Source organism: Archocentrus centrarchus, unplaced genomic scaffold (assembly GCF_007364275.1).
Source record: "Archocentrus centrarchus isolate MPI-CPG fArcCen1 unplaced genomic scaffold, fArcCen1 scaffold_38_ctg1, whole genome shotgun sequence".
Lineage (NCBI taxonomy): Eukaryota > Metazoa > Chordata > Actinopteri > Cichliformes > Cichlidae > Archocentrus > Archocentrus centrarchus.
The window spans coordinates 1,870,001-1,889,815 of NW_022060265.1; the positions used below are offsets into that span (position 1 = coordinate 1,870,001).

Consider the following 19,815-nt stretch of genomic DNA (forward strand, 5'->3'; position numbering starts at 1 on the left):
TCTGTCTGTAGCTCTTATCCCAGCCTATTATATCCTGACTTCTGCTCTTTCTCTTCCTCCTCTTCTTCATCCTCCCTCCCTGAGCCACAGGAATAGAGAAAAGAGAGGGGAGGGAGGCTGAGTGTGGGGGGCATATGGAGGTATTTTGTGTTCATACACTCAGCCTCCCTCACTCTGCAGGTTGCACCTATCAGATTCTTCAGTAGGACTTCAGGTTTATTAGTTTCCATTAACCTCCTGATTGGAATCTTTCTTTCAAGACTGAAATGGGAAACTGGACAGATCACGAGCAGCCAAACCTTACATCTGTGGAGTTCAGACAGCGTCAGGTCAGACACTGAGCCGAAGCTCTTTCCTGTGTCTTAACAGCAAGTCCTTAGGCAGTCATAGATGAGCTTAGCACCATTTTCCTCCAGAGTAAACAGGCCCAACTGCAGTGGACTTTCCTGATAGTCTTAATATCTGGCTGTGACCCATTTACTATCAATACACTACACACACATTTATACTGTACTTACTGTACACACTGTTCTGGTAAAGTGGACAAAGTAAAGGCCTAAAAGCAGTATTTCAGACCCTCCCACTCTCTCCTTTGCTTCTTTCTGTAATCCCTGTATCAGTTCATTCTACCAGGCTGTCTTTGATATGAAGATTGACTGAGAGCAAGGAGAAACAGAGAATGTCAACTAGGAGCTTTTTCCCATACTCCACTACAATGCATCTGGATTTTGGGGAAAAGCATAGGCCAGAGAGCAATAAGCACTAAGAACTGAAGCGTTTGGGTTAAACATTAAAGTGATTTTTAGGATGGGGGTTTACTTTTTGGTTGAGAGGAGAGATTTTTGGTGCGACCGGGATGGAAATCCTGCTCAGCATTCTACTCACAGACTAGGAGACATTAGCTCTCAGGTATTTCATCATCACCTCCAGTGTTTGGTCTCATCCAGCTTTCCTTTCTGGACATTAGCCCTTAATGTCACAAAACAATGCCTCTTCTTCACTGTTTGGCTATGGAGCACAAAGCAGCTTTAACCTTTTAGTGTGTTAAACACATTCAGATATTTGTGAGTTCGAGTTCTTTGACCTTTGAACTATCAGAGTGTAGAAAAATGCATCTAGTATATTCAAAAAATAAATAAATAAAATAATGGTGTGTGTGTGTGTGTGTGTGTGTGTGTGTGTGTGTGTGTGTGTGTGTGTGTGTCAGACGTACCAGCTTATTTTTTAGAAAAGAATGGATGTGGCTTGGCTCAGAATCCAAACCCTCTAGTAGAGGAAAACTGGCATCTGGTACTCCATGCGTTCTGAACACACACACACACACACACACACACACACTAACATACAAAAAAAAAGGCTTAATTGTTTCATGTTTTGTATGATTATGAAATACCTTGAAATAAAATAGTTCCTTAGTGTGACTGTGCTAGAAATGCAGGCTCTATTTGGCATTGTTTATCATAAAATCTGCACAGTGGCTTCGCCCTCACAACCAGTCAAAATGATAACACACAGCAAATCTACAAAAATTACAAAAACTCAACATAGAAATGGACTCTAGGTGAAACCTGTACAGTGAGATTGGGTTACTTGGTGATTGCCTTTAGGTGTGAGTGTGAATCTCTGTGTTGGCCCTGCGACAGGCTGGTGACAGGTACAGGGTGTGCCACGCCTCTCGCCCCGTGGCAGCTGGGATAGGCTCCAGGCACCATGCATCCATCCATCCGAAGATGGATAGATGGATGGTGATTGACTGATTGAACAAACTGGTTTAGGATGCTGAGACTTTGCTTCACATAATGAGAGTCAGCATCTCAGAAAAACTGAAACAAGTAGCTCCTGTGCAAATATAATCCAAAACAAATGTATTTTGTACCAACACTTTGATTTCTTTGTGATGTAAAAATGATTGCCTTTGTAGCATTAAAGATAAGGTTTGGTGTTACCTAGCTGACATGAGAGCTGTCACATACACACTGCAGGTTAGTTGGACTCAGTCCTGCACACACCAAGTGCTAGAAGAAGAAAGGAGGAAAGAAAAATTGAGGTAATGACAAGGCGAGAGCAGCGTCCATCACTAAGTGTTCTGATGGTTTGATAGGACTGTCACTGCTGAACAAGAAAGCTATAATTCTGGGAAAAGCCCTTTTTTCCAGACATGACTGAAATATTTAAGGATCAAATGAAATTTAGCCTCATAATATAATACATGCCCCAGGATTTAATTCCTCTCAGGTTGAAAAAGTCTCTTAAAACTTTGACTGTTATAGAATAATGAATATGGAAGTATGTATTGTGATAATGATAGTGACAGTAAAACAGTGTCAGGCATGTTTGTTTGAAAACCCGTTAAAATGTTACAGGATGATCGGTCCAGGTGAAACACATTCCATTCACAACCAATGTCGTACTGATCAGGTCTGCATAAATTTTGTATGCAAACCATGTCTGCTATTTAATATTGCCTACATGTAACACTTATGTTGCTCCTGCAAAGTCACCAGGCTTTTTTATTTTTTAATCTACGAACTCCCCCTGGAGGTGGGGGCTAGATTTATTTATTAGAAAATGCAACATTCATGTGATTTTCAGTGGCAGTGAAAGAAATAAGCCAAAAGGCATTCTAGTAAAAGATCCACCAGCCTCATGTCATTGTAGATCTGTTTGCTTAGACCTGCTCTGCTGTAGGTTTAGCCTTAAACTGCAAAACTCTGAATAAATGTCAGCATTGGGTGTCTTGATGCATGCTCAATCATCCAGGTAAGGAAATCCCAGGAAGTTGATTCTGTTCTGTTTGATGATCCCACCCTCTACAACGGGACCACCCTCAACACTGAGTGTGTGTCTGTGGCTTTAATCCACGTATTTCACACACAAGGCAGAAACATGGGTGTCCCATGGCTTCCACAGTTTGACCTGTTCTACTGTTTATAAGGCTGGGAAACCTGCAGCCAGCTGACACTGAAGTCACTTGGATGGGTGACAGAACATTTCTCCACTGAAAATACTACAGCCAGATGAACAGCTTTCTGGGGCAGACACGGGGCATACAGTGGACGTGTTTGTGTGTAAAGACAGTGACAAAATGTTTGTTGTCCTTCTGTTAAAGACAGAAAAATTCACAAAGATCACTGAAATAACTTGAAACTGACAGAAATAAAAATGTACTAAAAATTAACTTGAACTGCTTCAGCTGTCTCGGGTTTGAGGGGACCCTTTTCCAGATTGGAGTTTCAGCTCCTTCCACAGATGTTCAACAGGAATTACATCAGGACTCACAGTTTTGTCTCATCTGTCTAAAGGACGCTCTCCCAGAAGCTTTGTGGCTTATCAATATGCATTTTGACAGATTCCACTCTGGCTTTTTTATGATTTGCTTTCAACAGTGGTTCCTTCTCAGCCGTCTACCATTAAGTCCACTTTGGCTCAAACAGAGAGGCATGGTGCGATCTGACACTGATGTGCCTTGACCTTGGAGATCACCTCTGACCTCTATGGAAACTGTTATGGGCTCTCCATTCATATTAACTGTCTCGTTAATTTGCCATCGGTTTTCTTCTTGAGGCCGTGTCCAGGGAGGTTGGCTGCAGTCTTGTGGACCTTGAACTTCTGAATAGTGTGTGCAGCTGTGGTCAGAGGAACACCCAGCTGCTTGTAGCCTTTACCTTTAACCTGTCTGTCACCAATTGTCTCTCTCATCTCCTGAGACAGCTCTCTGCTCAGCTGTCTGTGGTCCACGTTCAGTGTCATACACACCATGATGCAAACAGCACAGTGACCACTTTTCACCTCTTAAAACTGACTGATTACAACTTTAAAGACCCCTGTGATGGTACTTACAGGACACCCCTCAGTTTAACATGGTCTCTGGGGTACCATCAGGTTTGTCCAGGCCAGTTTTTTAAGTTTGTTCTTTCTTTCTTTATTTTAAAATAATTCTGTTGAACCAAAATTCAAACACAATGTCTGATTTTCATGAGTTCATTTTCAATACATTTTTATTTATTGTTACTTTTGTCCATTTCATGTTATTTCAGTGACCATTGTGGGTTTTTCTTTCTTTAATGGAAGGGCACCAACAATTTTGTCCACATCTGTAAATGTCTGGATATATGTCATTAATTAAATGATTAATGTGAAAACCATTTTGTCCTTGATGTAATAGAATTGTTTATCTCCGTGTGGATCTTAATGAGAAAGGGCCAGAGTTTAAGGAAGGTGAATTGCAGTCAGTCTTCGTATAAATGCTCAGCCAAACAGGACTGCAGGTCTTTCTCAGTGCTGTTTGTGGTTTCACTTTCCTCCTCCTCGCTCACAAATGTGTGAGAGAGACTGAGAAAGAGACATAACACATTTTTATCTGTGAGCCATAACAGGAATTTTTAATTGTCATTTTTTTGTTAGTTTTTTTGTTTGTTGTTGTTTTTTGTGGCTGCACATTAATATGGAGTCCAAGCAGTGGTCCGTCTGGATAAAACACACACAGACTGCCAAACACAAATACATACATGCCCAAGCAAAGAGCAGAGCCATTTAGCATTCAGAAGTCACTAAATGCCAAGGTTACCTGATTGATAAACGATTGATTTTGCACACTCTGCTTGTGAGATTGGTCTCACGCAGCTACAACATATAGACAGTTTACCTGGGGCTGTGACTGACCATCCTTTTTCATTCTCAAGTCAGTATAACTGATGATGATGCAGATGCTGTCTAATTGGTTCTTATTACTTATATCTACTCAGATGAGATTCATTTATCCACGAGCCTTTTTTCAGTACCGTGTAGTACAGAGGATACACACCTCCTAATGTATGTGCTGAGTATAGCCACAGCAGACAGTCGGGTACAGTTTTAAGTCACACCATCTGCGAGCATCACCATATTTCATTGTTCAGTCATTTCTTTCTCTTCTTCTTTTTTTTTTATAAAGATTTCAATGTTACGTTTATCCATTCTCCAAATTCATCATTCCTTTTTTTCTTCCATAGGTTCTCTCATGCCCTCCCCCTCCTGCCCATCTGTCATTGACCAATCACATCCACAGTCAGCTAATCCACATGACAACCCACTGTTAGGCAACGCAGCTGAGCCTAACTCAGAGGAAGAGGAGGAGGAGGAGGAAGAGGAGTATGCTGCTCGATTATACTTAGCAGTAACACATGGTAAAGAGACTTTAGAACTTTTTCAATTTCCTGATGTGTTTTAAGAGACATGCAGTCATTTAAGTCAGCTGAATTCACTGTGACTCATCCATACGAGCTGAAGCTGCTTATTTTTTATGCATGCATTCATGACACTTGGCAAACAGCATCCTGTGGAGACTTGACCTTAGAATGACTTCCAGTGTACTGCCTTCAGCAGATCAGCCAGCCTCGTTGGGAGTTAGACAACTTTCCAGGTGTCTGTCACTGTTTCTCCTTTTTTCATTTCTTGTTTGCTCTTCAGTCCCCCCTTCCTGTCACGCCAGCCTGTTTCTTATGATGCAGAATCCCTAACCGTTATCTGCTGTCAGAGAGCGGCTGACTGATATAAACACAAAAGAGACCAATTCCATTTAGGAGTGCCAGGAAGGTCACTGATCTGTAAATTGAAAGTGGTAAATATGACCATGACTGCTGTTTTCTTGTTTGGCTATCTGTCTCTAATACAGTTTGTAGTGAACAGTTATGTGAGGCATTTTAAAAGTGGAACATGTTGAAAGGAACCTTTAGAAACTGAAAACAGCTGTTAAATTTATCTGTTTTGGCTTCTGCAGCTTTTAGCAGAGTTTATTACACCCTCCTTTGCACATTAATGCTTTCTTACTTGTTCTTCAGACTGTCCAAAATTGTTTTATCCCGTCCCACTCTTTTTAAGAGTTCAATCATTTTTCTGCCCATTGCATGATACACAGACTCAGTGTGATTAAGTTACTGTTAAACTGCTGAATAAAACTACAGGACCCAAATACCTGTACATGAGATCTACAGGAATGTTTCATGGTTAATGTTAAATGCTATTCTTGTCATTATTCAGCAAAATGTTTGATTGGTATACCAATTTTTGCCGTAGAGGTGGTTATGAACTTAAGGTTCTGCATTAAAATTCAGCCACACTCCTTTAGCCTGCTTTGCGTCTTTTGTATCTTGTCAGTGTTGATCTGAGGAAATCACTGCTCTCAGTGTGTTTGTCCTTCGGTGGCTGTAGAGGGGATGTGGTTTGAATCTAAGGAGCTGACATGGAAAGGAGGAGAGCTGAGTGTGGATGCAGGACTTTGCATTCTTGTTCCAACTGTAGACACTCAGGCTGGACAGCTGGCATGTCCCAGTGATGAGAGCTTCTTTTTTAACTTGAATAAGGCACATTAAGGATATAATACAGCTGCTGCCAGACCTCCTTCTGGTGTCTCTCCACATGGTTATGCTAATTTTATCCTGGAGGATGAGGGTGAAGACCATAGTCTGGCTGTTTGAAACACTGGACCTGATCTGAGATCTGTTTGCCTGTGGATGGTGACAAGCACCAGATGCTGAGTCATGTTGACTGGGGAACCTGATATTGATCTTCTCATAGTTAGGAGTTTGATAGAAAACAGACTTTGATAGTTTGGAGAAAGGAACTACAGTAACCACAGTTAGAGCCAGGCTCCATCAGGAGGGGCCATAAAAGGGGGGAAATGCAGTCTGGAGGGAGTGAAGGTGAGAAAGAGAGACAGTTACATGGAGTAATGGAGACAGAGAGACAGACAGACATCTCCTTATTGGTGGAAAAAATCCAACTTCTGCCTACATAATCTTGTTAGGTAGGAGATATCAGAATATGAATATCACAGTACAATATATAACTATAGAACGTGACGTACACATTTGTGCACGTGGTGACCGAAGGCGTTAAATATGCAGAGCCAGCTAAACAAAAACAGCTCTGAAGGAGGCTCTTGAAATGACTAAAAGTTTGTGCGTGTGTGTGTGTGTGTGTTTGTGGATTTGTGTGTGGCCTTCTTTTCCCAAAGTAGTCCCAGCCTGAGCTAACCACCCAAACATCTAAAATATCACTGCCTCCACTTCCTGCTCTTTTTAGACATTTTTTTCCTCCTTCCACCTCTTATTTTGTTAGAAATACAGAGACAAACTAAACGAGAGGCCTTTTCCTTTTATTTTCTTGCACATAAAGATAGTTTGGGAACGTTGGGAAAAAATTTGAGAATGTGAGAACTGGAGAAAGCATTGAGGAAATATTTTTATTGGCTGCCAATCAATGTTGCATGAAGCATCATAATGAGTGGGAAAGAACATTTTTTCAGTTCAGAAAGCCAGCCAGCCCTCCTGGAAGTCCTGGAAAAGTCCTGGAAGTCTGCCTCAGTATAGATTATAAACCACAGAAGCTGAAAGCCATGTCAGGCCCATTTTTAAAAATACTGTGACAGTGAGACATGGCTAACCAGTACATCCCAACTAGTTCACCAACCAAATGTATGCTTTTTGAAGTTTTAAAGAAAAGTTTTCTTTGACTTCTTTAACATTACGTTTATGACATACACTGCTGTGTGAAAGGCCTATGCCGCCCTTCATTTCATTATATTTTGATGGGAAAAAGGGAAATAATTTTTTAAACATGTACAAACATACATGGAAATACAAAAGAGTAAAAGGCAAAAACAGTTTATACAATTCTGATGAAAAGAGAGACAATATTTGGGATGACCACCTTTCTTTTACAACACAACCTGAGCTGTCTTCATCAAGTTTTATTTAGTACTCTTCAGGACTAGTTCTCTGAAGTAGTCCTATAAAGTGCCTTGAGATGACAGTATAGCAGTGTGTTGGTAAAGCTCAGACTTTCACCCATTTCAGTCCTTGATTTTTATATGTTACTGATTTATTATTATTATTATTATTATTACAGTCATTTTTAGGTGCTGACTCGTTAGGTCTCACAGAACTCTGCAGTATACTGTATGTCAGCCTGTTTCAAAGGGATGATTCAAAATCTGTATTTTGGAGTTCTCATAAAGTAAAACTAGATGCTTCAGTGTATAAACTGTAACTGTGCTAAAAATTGCACATTAGACCACATAAGACCATCTGCTGCGACCAGCCCACCCGGTCCCAGCAGATGACCCCCCCTTCCTGAGCCTGGTTCTGATGGAGGTTTCTTCCTGTTAAAGGGAGTTTTTCCTTCCCACTGTCACCAAGTGCTGCTCATAGGGGGTCGTTTTGACTGTTGGGTTTTCTCTGTATTATTGTAGGGTCTTTACCCACAATACAAAGCGCCTTGAGGTGACTGTTTGTTGTGATTTGGTGCTATATAAATAAAATTGAATTGAATTGAAATGTATTAATGTCAGATCATAATATATTTCTATAAATGTCATTAAGGTGCTGGCCTCTGGGCTAAAGGTCTGTGTGGCTATGCTGATTTGTCAGATGAGAACTGTGTAATACCAGAATGAGCGCCCACAAGACTAAAACTCTTCTGGTACTTCAGTGTATTTGAGGAGGTTCTACATAGATGTTACGTTTAAGAATGCCTTCAACATATTTTGATGATGTCCTCACAGCACAGTGATTATTTTCAGTTATAGCCAGTGAGAACATATGTTGATCAAAGCTAGTGTTGAAAGTGTTAGCTGTAAGAAAATAAGTGGAGGCAGTGGGAGGCTGGAATGATGGGATGATGCTGTGCAAGCTGTTAAAGAAAGGTGTTTAGAGCTGTTTAAATTAAGCAGACATTAAAAGCAGAATGTGACAGTCGTATCTAACTGTGTACAGCCAAATGTTGATGAGCTCTGAGCTGCTATGTTTATCTCCCAGGTTTGATTCACACACATGCACTCACTTTTTTTTTGTTTTGTTTTCAGGCTGAGCATTCATTCTTTTTCTAATTAATTTTTTTCCTCTCTCCACTCTAGCTGTGCCACATGGTGAGGCACTGTACCATTCAAAAATTCAAAACCCACTTTGACAGAAAACTCCAAGATGGATCATAAACCTGTTAAAATAATCTTGAAACTGACAGATCATGACTGAGCTCGCTGGACTATGAGAGAAACAGTTGTCTGTCTGAGTTTGTCTGTAACATTTTTGAATCCTCGTCTGATTCTAAATATAATTTTCATCCTTTAAAAGAACGTCTCACAATAAGGATAAATGTTTTTCCCACTATTACTGTACCACACATACAGGGGTTGGACAATGAAACTGAAACACCTGGTTTTAGACCACAATAATTTATTAGTATGGTGTAGGGCCTCCTTTTGCGGCCAATACAGCGTCAATTCGTCTTGGGAATGACATAAACAAGTCCTGCACAGTGGTCAGAGGGATTTTAAGCCATTCTTCTTGCAGGATAGTGGCCAGGTCACGATGTGATGCTGGTGGAGGAAAACGTTTCCTGACTCGCTCCTCCAAAACACCCCAAAGTGGCTCAATAATATTTAGATCTGGTGACTGTGCAGGTCATGGGAGATGTTCAACTTCACTTTCATGTTCATCAAACCAGTCTTTCACCAGTCTTGTTGTGTGTATTGGTGCATTGTCATCCTGATACACGGCACCACCTTCAGGATACAATGTTTGAACCACTGGATGCACATGGTCCTCCAGAATGGTTCGGTAGTCCTTGGCAGTGACGCGCCCATCTAGCACAAGTATTGGGCCAAGGGAATGCCATGATATGGCAGCCCAAATCATCACTGATCCACCCCCATGCTTCACTCTGGGCATGCAACAGTCTGGGTGGTACGCTTCTTTGGGGCTTCTCCACACCGTAACTCTCCCGGATGTGGGGAAAACAGTAAAGGTGGACTCATCAGAGAACAATACATGTTTCACATTGTCCACAGCCCAAGATTTGCGCTCCTTGCACCATTGAAACTGACGTTTGGCATTGGCACGAGTGACCAAAGGTTTGGCTATAGCAGCCCGGCCGTGTATATTGATCCTGTGGAGCTCCCGACGGACAGTTTTGGTGGAAACAGGAGAGCTGAGGTGCACATTTAATTCTGCCGTGATTTGGGCAGCCATGGTTTTATGTTTTTTGGATACAATCCAGGTTAGCACCTAAACGTCCCTTTCAGACAGCTTCCTCTTGAGTCCACAGTTAATCCTGTCGGATGTGGTTCATCCTTCTTGGTGCTATGCTGACATTACCCTGGATACCGTGGCTCTTGATACATCACAAAGACTTGCTGTCTTGGTCACAGATGCGCCATCAAGACGTGCACCAACAATTTGTCCTCTTTTGAACTCTGGTATGTCACCCATAATGTTGTGTGCATTGCAATATTTTGAGCAAAACTGTGCTCTTACCCTGCTAATTGAACCTTCACACTCTGCTCTTAATGGGGGAATGTGCAATTAATGAAGATTGGCCACCAGGCTGGTCCAATTTAGCCATGAAACCTCCCACACTAAAATGACAGGTGTTTCAGTTTCATTGTCCAACCCCTGTACATAGGTGGGCAGTTCACTCAAAGAATGATCCTTTAAACAATATCAGTGAGATGAAAGGTGCATTTTACCATGACAGTCAGCATAGCTCATGAGTAACCTGCTGTCAGGTAGGCTAATATGGTCTGCTGTGACTGGTGCAAACGGATCATAACATCACTGATGAGACCAACATGGCTTGTGTTGTGTATTAATGGAGAGAAGCTTGCAACTTACTTCAGACAGGCAGCTTGTACTGTACTACATCACACTTCCTAAGATGCCTCACTCTCCTCACATCACACACCAGCACACTATCCCAGTTTGGTGGTGTGTTTAAGCTGCTGACACTTCAGTGCCACTGCTGTCCCGCATTACTGCCTGTTGTTTAAAGCCCTCCACCATCCAGCAGTACAGTTGACAAGATGTTTACTCATCAATTTCCAATTTTCACATCATTTTTACTTACTGACCCTTTTCCCACACACGCTTGTGTGGATTAGAAAGAATGAAAAATAAATTTATGTAATTCTGGTTTTTCAGTCATTAAATGTGGATGCTGTACAATCATTCCACTCTGGAAAAAGAACAGTTCAAAGAAATCATTGAAAACCCAAATTTACCATGACATCCATGGCCATGCTGAGTGCATGTAAACTTCTGACCACAACTGTATACACTATGCTGGCAAAAACACTGGGCCACCTACAGGAGCCATGAAGCTCCAGGTGCACACAACTCTGCTGTTACTGAGCGTTCCACACCATGTACCTTTGCACTTGGTGACCCCACTGCAGTCAATGATAAACAGACTGGTTCTTATATAGTGCTCTTCTACTCTACTTTGAGTTCAAAGTGCTTTATACAACATTCACACTCACAGTGGATGTGTTGGAGTGCGACTTGCACAAGGATTCTTTGGCATCCAGACTGGAGCAGCTAGGAATTGAACCACCAACCTTCAATTAGTGGAGGACCTGCTCTGCCTCCAGAGCTACAGCCACCCCGTTTGTGCTGAGACTTAATAGCTCACCACTCTTCCACACTGCCCTCTGAGACTTCACCACCTGGCCTTCAGATGCTGAACAAGAGGCGATCCGCTCAGTGCGGAAAAAGCAACGCAAAAAAAAGGGAAAATTTCTCTGCAAACAGTGGGATGACGCCAAGGCTTATTGACAGCGTCTATATTGAAAGCAAAAGGGAGGTCAGACCAAGGTGGAGAGAGGAATATGAATAACACTTAGTGCTTTTTTACTTTAGGAGCAGATAGCTAATTCTCCTCAACACCAGACCTAATCAATGATGCCAATGAGAAGAAGGGATGAAAAAAGTAAGAACAATAGCAAAAAACTTTCTTGACATGAGAATGAATCAATGATATTTAAACAGAGAAAGATAGAGGCAGAGAGCTGGGCAGGAGAAAAAATAGAAGAGCAGATGAGACTGAATGATTGATCAAGCTAATGAACATCAGACTAGTAGCTGGTGGCTGGGATTTAAGCCTCTCACAAACACACACACACACACAAAAATAGAAATTGAACCACAAATGCACAATTCATGTCTGATACTGATTGCACAATGGAGCCACTTAAGTAAATCAAAATGTTGTAGCGGGCTCCACACAAAGAGACAGGAAGACAGAGAGCCAGACAAAGAGATAAAATGGAAGAGAGTTATAGGATACAGGGTTAAACGAGTGTGTCATAGCCAGTGCACTGTCCTGACTATGAAATGAGACACAGATGAAGGACTCTTTGAAATGATACAGTATCCCACAACATTTTTGTCAGGATTTAACTCAGCTTAGCTTGTAATTTATGTTCTTTGTTTTGCTTTGGATTCATCTTCAACCTTGTCTCTAAGCTCTTGTTGTTCTGCAGTTTTCTGGCTAAGCACTTTGTACAGGGCTTATGTATAAATCATGGGCCATATTCCAAGTCCTGGGCATATCTGCCCACATTTAGTCAACTATTTCTGCAATTCTGTGACTGAATAATTTGCTGGTTTTGTTATGACAAAAGTCAAACTGTCATCCCAAACATGTCCCCAGTTCTGAAAAAGTGGATGCAGTATAAAATGTAAATTTTTTTTTTTTTAATTTGCTGGGTCTGTCAGGAAATCAAATAAATTAAACAAACATCTGTCTGTTGCCCTGTTCAAGGTTTCACATTTCTAACACTCATGCAAGTGTGTACGCGAATGCTAGAAAGACAGCTTGCTGGGCATGTTTTCTTACTACCTTTATAGCTGTGAGGACAAAAGTTATACCAGTAATTTTAAATACTGCTTGAACTTAGCTGTGAAAGGAGGCGCTCCTAAAAATGATCATAAAAATAATGTTTAGGTTTGATTCCATCACTGTTTTCCAAAGAAAAATACTTGATGTATCAGCTGAGTTTTAGTCTGATTTAAAAAAAAAATCTTAATAAAATGTTGAACTTGAACAATTCTTTAGGATAAGGAGTTGCTTACTTTGTCAATAAACCATGATACCGCGTGCCTAGTTTGTACTTTTTAAAATGGGGCAGCTGTGGCTCAGGTGACGGAGTGGATTGTCTACCAACCTGAAGTTCATTGGATTGATCTTCCAGTAAAATATCCTTGGGCAAGATACTGGAAGATACTGGACCCCGATGCTTGATGTTAGTGTTAGTGCAGAGATAAACATGGATGTGTGAGACTGGGTGAGTGAGACCTGTAGTAGACAACTGTGTAGAAAGGTGCTGTATAAGTAACATTCCACTTACATCAATAAAATATTGAATAAAGAAGATTAGAATACCCATTTGTGTACATTAAATTAGCACTATTAAGAACTATAAACTGTTTATATTTTTCATTTCATTCACCATTTCACCTTGTTTTCTTCCTCCTCTACCATCATATCTACATTTTGTCTCATCAATTCTTTTCCCGCTCCCACCATCCTCTTCATCCCACCATCCTCTTCATCCCACCATCCTCTTCATCTGACCTCCTTGCTTGCTTTCCTGTGCTCCTGTCCTCTCACTCCTTTAGTATCAGCAGCTGCAGCCTTTTCAGACCCTCTCATCAGTCCTGCACATTTCTTTCTCCTTATTGTAGCACCAATGCAGTGACCGTTCAGCCACCCTCCTCTCCCTTTCTCTCTCTCACCCTCATTCTCTCATTCATTTTCTCCTGCCAAGTCAGCTCTCTGTGCTTCTTTCTTTCCCTCTCCGTCTATCATTTCTTTAACTCCTGCTCTGGCCAGATCATTAATAGGGGAGACTGTGCTCCTCTAACCCACTGGGGCTTTCTTATTTTACTCTTTCATCTGGGTCTTATCCTTGTGTGTCCTCTCATTCTCCAGCATTTTAAGTTACAGTTGAGGTCATAAGTTTACAAACACTCATCGTGAACACGAGGCTACGTTCACGTGGACTCAGGTATTCTGGGTAACGTTGCTTTTTCTGTGTGCGTTGGCCTTGCATCCACATGTAAACACTGTTTCAGATCACTGAAAGCTGAGCTTCTCAGCATCTCCTGCCAGGGGGAAGATTTTCAGGAACGGTTTCTGCGTTGACATGTGGATGAGGAAAATGGAGATTTTGTCTCACAGTGTCAAAGCTGTGCACCTTTACCTTTGTTGACATCAGCCTGTGCACTGTGTTATTGTTTGTTGGCCAACGTTTGTTCACGGTTATATGATGGTGATATTACCACCTGTTGTTCTGATGTGCTCTTGAGATTGTCTTTTTGCATTTTCATGTGGACGGAGGTATTTTTCAAAACAAACTCCCAGTTTTACAAAAGGTACTTGTGCACATGTGGACGTAGACTGAATGCCATGGGAATTTGGGGATTTTGAATTGTTCTTTTTCCAGGGTGGAATGATTCTGCAGCATGTATCATGACGTTCTCAGTCACGAGGTCATGTTAGTCTAACGAGCTTGAAAAAGATGTTTCATCTCTAATCCAAGAGGCTTCTTCAGTTCTAAAAACCAAAAGGTGGACAGTCCTTGGTATTTAAACCATAGTGGGTGTTGTCCCCTTTGGAGGTGGTGCTGACCCGCTATTGATCATGTGCCACGAACCTCGGCGGTCAACAACCACCTCCAATAGGCCTTGGCCTTGCCAAACTAAGACATTGTAGCTCCTTCAGCACTACTTCTTAAAAGATTTAAGTGAACGTGTATATATTTGAATTTATATGTATAATTTTGACCCTGTGTGGATCAGAGAAAATCCAAAACAAATTCAAATTTGTGCGCCCTATTCTTTTTTCTTTATCTTTAAGTCATTAGAAATGTGTGGTGTACAATCATTCATCCTACTTAGAGAAATTACAGGAGAGCGTGCCTAAGAGAATTCATGCTGTGTTTAAGAATAAAGGTGGTCATATGAAATATTGAGTTTCAGGCTTGTTAGAATTGTACAAACTGTTTTAGGTTATGTACTGTAATCCTATTTATGTGTGTTTCAATAAACTGCTGTACCCATTTCCTATTTTCCTGCAAAATATAAAGTAGCTCAGAACGTTTGCAGTTAACTCTATATATGCTTCTTTATAATTATTTAAGGATTTGCTGTTCACCCATCTGATAGTAACGTTATTCAAAGGCCCGCTGGCTTTCAGGGGGTATCCTTTGTGTTTTCTCAGCTATACTGTACTGTTGTGTTTTAATTACTTTGTGAGAAAGCACAACTCTCCAGTACTAAAAAAACTGCCAAAATCTGCAGGTTTCCAAATGTGAGTCAATTAAAAAGCAAGTTCTGAGCCTGTGAAGTCTCCCCTTCATATCGCTGTGTGGCATTATGAATGCAGTTATGAATGCAGTTATGAATGCAGTTATGAATGCAGTTAGCTACTGTTACGCACCTGAGGGGTAGAAATAATCACAAAAGTGATGGGCTGATGTTTCCTCACTGAAAACTTTAACTTGAATGAATTATTCCAAAAATATACACAATTTTCAGTTAACTCCATGAAACGTGTTCACATTTGTGCACATGTAAATACACAAAACGACAGCAGTGCTGTCGCAGGCTGAGCTCAGGAGACCAGATTCAGACCACTTCATATATCACTGATGACACTTTTTAAGTTAGGTGTTAACCATAAAGGATGAGATGAATCAATTATAGATTTTTTTAGGTTCAACCAAGAAGGCCTGGGAGCCTGAGGGTCCTGCGCAGTATCTTAGCTGTTCCTATGACTGCGCTCTTCTGCACAGAGATCTCAGATGTTGTTCCAGGAATCTGCTGGAGCCATTTTCCCAGTTTGGGGGTCACTGCCCCGAGTGTTCCGATTACCACAGGGACCACTGTTACCTTCATCTTCCACATCCTTTCCAGCTCCTCTCTTGGTATTTATCCAGCTTCTCGTGTTCCTTCTTCTTTTTTTACCATCACGTGGTGTGTATACACACACTCACACACTATAACTATACTAGGGCAGCACAGTGGTGTGGTGGTTAGCACTGCTGCCTCCCAGCTAGGAGGTCTGGTTTGAATCCACCTTGGCCCGGGCCTTTCTGTGTGGAGTTTGCATGTTCTGCATGTGTTCGCTCCGGGTGCTCCGTTTTCCTCCCTCAGTCCAAAGACATGCAGTTACTGGGATTAGTGAGTGTGAGTGGTTGTCTGTCTCAGTGTGTTAGCCCTGCGACAGGCTGGTGACCTGTACAGGGTGTACTCTTCCTCTTGCCCTATGACAGCTGGGATAGGCTCCTGCCCCCCCCCCCCCCCCCCCCCCCCCCCCCGAAGCCCTGAAAAGGATAAGAGGATGGAGGGGAAAGGACCGGAGAAAGGATGGGATTAAGTGAACTTGTGCTTCTTCTTACTCTTTTTGACATGTTACATTGATAAGATTTATTTTCTGTGTTATATGTGGTCTCTTTATTTGTACACTTTACGTTGTTTTCCATGTTTATAATCAATATTTTCTCTACTTTAATCATATTTTACAAACCTTTTTTTTTTCCATTGTGTTTCATAGCCTTGGTGAGAAAACCTGACCCAGAGATACACGTCATAAAAACCAAGGAATCTTTCAATTATGAAAACACTGTTTCGTGCAGTGGGAAAGCTTTGCTTTTAGACATTGTGTTGTTGGGCTGGGCTGTATTTTTACTTTTACATTATTTTGCGACTCTAACTTTATTAGAGGTGCAAAATGCTGACAGTTTTGTAGCACAGTTTAGATCCTGCTGCGTACAGCCTCGTCTCTCTGCAGCTGGCTTTGAGTAAAATCATCTGGCATAAATAACCAAGGCATGGTATATATTCACAAACTTTGTTTCCATTTGATATGAAGATCATTAAAATAGAGCTCTCCCACCTTCAACAACTCATCTCTGCAGCCACCTGTCTCCCTTTCCTGCTTTTATTTGTTTTGTTTTTAATAATTTTCTATGTTGTGGGTCACTGAGCAGAGAGGGACACTCTCCACTTACATGCCCCACAAAGGCAAACCATGGCTGGGGAAATAGGTCTGCATCAGTTCCCTCTCCTTAATGGGAGTCCAGAGGTGGAATGAGTTTTCACGCTTCAGGAAACACAAGTCTCAACTCTGCTGACCTTTCTCACTCTGTCGAAGGGTCTGCTTTTTTCTAGGATCTGTTCTATCCACCCTTTTTTCCCTCTAAATCTCTCACTCCTGCCCTCTCTGTGTTCTTTTTGCCTTTCTATCTGCCTCAGCATCTCATTGCATCCCTCTTGTTGTCTGTGTTGTTCTCACTCGTCTAACTATTGTTGAGGCTTCTGCTTTTAATTCCCTTTCAGTGTCACCTGTTCGTTCTTTAACCTCTTCTCTTCTTGTTCACCTTTCTGTCAACAATGATGGAATTTAACTCAAAGCCTAACCTGAGCTTTAACTGGTCTCCTCTTCAGTTGATCCAGAATACTCCAGCAAGAGTTCAGACAGGGAAGCTTCTCTTCATTGGCTCCCTCTAAAGAATTTAATTCAAAATCCTTCTCCTCACATGCAGAGTCTGGAATAATCAGTCCCCGTCATATTAAAACCCTCATAGTACCATATTATCCTAACAGAGCACTCTGCTCTCAGACCGCAGGCTTACATATGGTTCCTATAGTTTTAAAGTGGAACAGGAGGCAGAGGTTTCAGTTTTCAGGGCCCTCTTCTGTGGAACCAGCTCTCAGTCTGGATTTGGGAGGCAAACATTCCCTCTACTTTTATAATGTTTATAATCCCTCTACACTTATAATGTTCCTTTTTGATAAAACTTATAGATTGCTCATAATGATTAAAGGAACAATTAAAGGAAGTGGCTCATGTGTTAGGAATGCAGGTATGCCACATTATTTGATGGAAGTGAAAGCTGTCAACATAGAGGTCTGAATTCAAAGACACCCAGAAAATCAAAGTGGAAAAAAATAATGCGGCAGGCTGGTCCATTTTGTGAAAATGTTATTGCAGCAGCTCAAAATGGTTATGCTGTGCTGGGAGACACAGCAAACCTTCTGATAATTGCGTGTATTGATGTGCCATCGTGGACTACCTGTGCAGCCCCTGTAGGGTCCAGGTATGGCCTCATGCTACCAATATTGACACTGACCCTAATCAAATACAAAACTAGTGAAAAAAACAATCAGAAATGATGAGGAGGGAAAAATGAGAGTGTCCTCACCTGTAAAACCATTCCTGTTAGGGGGTTATCTCATTGTTGCCCGTCACCTGTTCTTAATTGAATTAATACCAAAGAAGCTGAAACTAATTAGCAACTTGGTGTAAAGCTTGTCCTGTTCTTCCTCTTGGGCTGACAATGCGATGGTCAATGGGACGCCAACCAATCAATGCTTTCCTCGTTTCTTGTCCAAGGATGATGCTAACTCCACGAGTGTGGGCGGTGTGCGATCCTGAGTAGAGGATCAACTTTCTGTCTTCAGCGTGCTGCCTTTTTCCTTTCCGTTTCTCAGATAGTCCCGCTTCAAGTCTGTAATAGTGCATTTCTACAAGTGCTTGGTGAAATTTCCCAGATTAGGACAATATCCATGCATTCCAACTTACAAACTGGACAACAGTTTTGGCAGAGAGAATTCAGCTGATCAGGGGGTTTCACTCAAACGTGTGCGCCATCATTCCTCTGCAAGCAGTTTGTTAAGTTTGGAGATCTTTGTGTTGCTGTTTCTATAGCATGACCGTTTTTATGTGGTCAGGGCGCCCACCCCTCCTCGTTTCACATTCTAAATGCAGTGACTGTATTTAATCATTAGCAATATTTAACTCTCCTATAGTGCTAAGTGCATCATGGGAAATCCTTCTTCACTCACCTATGTTCACTCTTCATGTGTTTATACACCACTATTGCATTTAATTATTAAACTCTGCTCTCTTCTCTTTCCCCCCACCCCCACCTGGTGATGGATGATGTCTGCCCCTCCCTGAGCCTGGTTCTGTCAGAGGACTTTTAAAAGGGGCTTTTTCTTTCCCACTGTCACCAAGAGCTTGGTCATAGGGAGCCATCTGATTGTTGGGGTTTTCTTTCTAATATTGCCCCTACCACATAAAACACCATGAAGCTGCTGCTGTTGTGAACTGGCTCAGTGTAAATAGAACTGAATTGAATTGATTTATTTTCACCATTTTTACCTTCAGCACTGACATTTTAGAGCTTTGTGTTAACTTATTCTACAGTTCAGTTTTATATTTGCATTCAGTGCATTTACGGATAGGAAACAAATTAAAGGGGAACAACTGAATCTTTGACCCAACAGTGAGGATCTGACGGCTCAGTTATGCTTTCAGGGTTTGAGTCCACTTTTCTCATTAGTGCATGGTGTCTAACTCTTTTTGGGTTTTGGACATAAGCTTTTTGGTGTGTGTGTGTGTGTGTGTGTGTGAGTGTGTGTGTGTGTGTGTGTGTGTGTGTGTGTGTGTGTGTGTGTGTGTGTGTGTGTGTCAGATTTGTTTTTTTAGTTTTTAGCTCTATGATAGACTGACAACCTGTCCAGGGTTTTTAACTGGATAAGAAAATTGATGGGTGAATTATAGAATGGTTTTGATTTTATCCAAATTACTTACAAAATCCTCCTCCTTCTGGGCACTGAGGTGGGGGTCAAACATGGTGGAAGGATGTGAGCAGTGAGGCAGCCTCTTCATTTCTCTCACTCTTTGGTGCCCTGCATCCCAAATTTGAGTGTTAAATAACTGAACTGATCTAGTAGGAGGGTCCTTCACCAAAACTCGCATTAGATGAATAAATTGACCTTCCTCTTCAGTCGGATGTGTTTTTTCTAACATGGTTCTGTTTTTCTGATGTTGCTCTCTTCTTTCAGAGCCCGTGTTTCACTGAATGATGACAGACTCTGTGTTCTGTGGTTTTTCAGTTAGTTTTACAGAGCACGACAGTTCCAGCAGGATTTGGTTGATTCATTTGTCTTAGTTGACGTAACATATCCTGCATGAGCACGTTGCAAAGCG

General features: G+C 41.5%; 1 protein-coding gene across 2 annotated transcripts in view; it reads left to right on the forward strand.

Annotated features, from left to right (window-relative positions):
• tenm3 (teneurin transmembrane protein 3) overlaps positions 1-19,815 on the forward strand; it is a 280,572-nt gene that overhangs the window by 99,860 nt on the left and 160,897 nt on the right. For both annotated transcript variants that reach the window (XM_030724603.1, XM_030724604.1), the window contains one exon: positions 4,992-5,165. In XM_030724603.1, the coding sequence (XP_030580463.1) occupies positions 4,992-5,165 (174 nt within the window). The remainder of the gene's footprint in view (positions 1-4,991; positions 5,166-19,815) is intronic.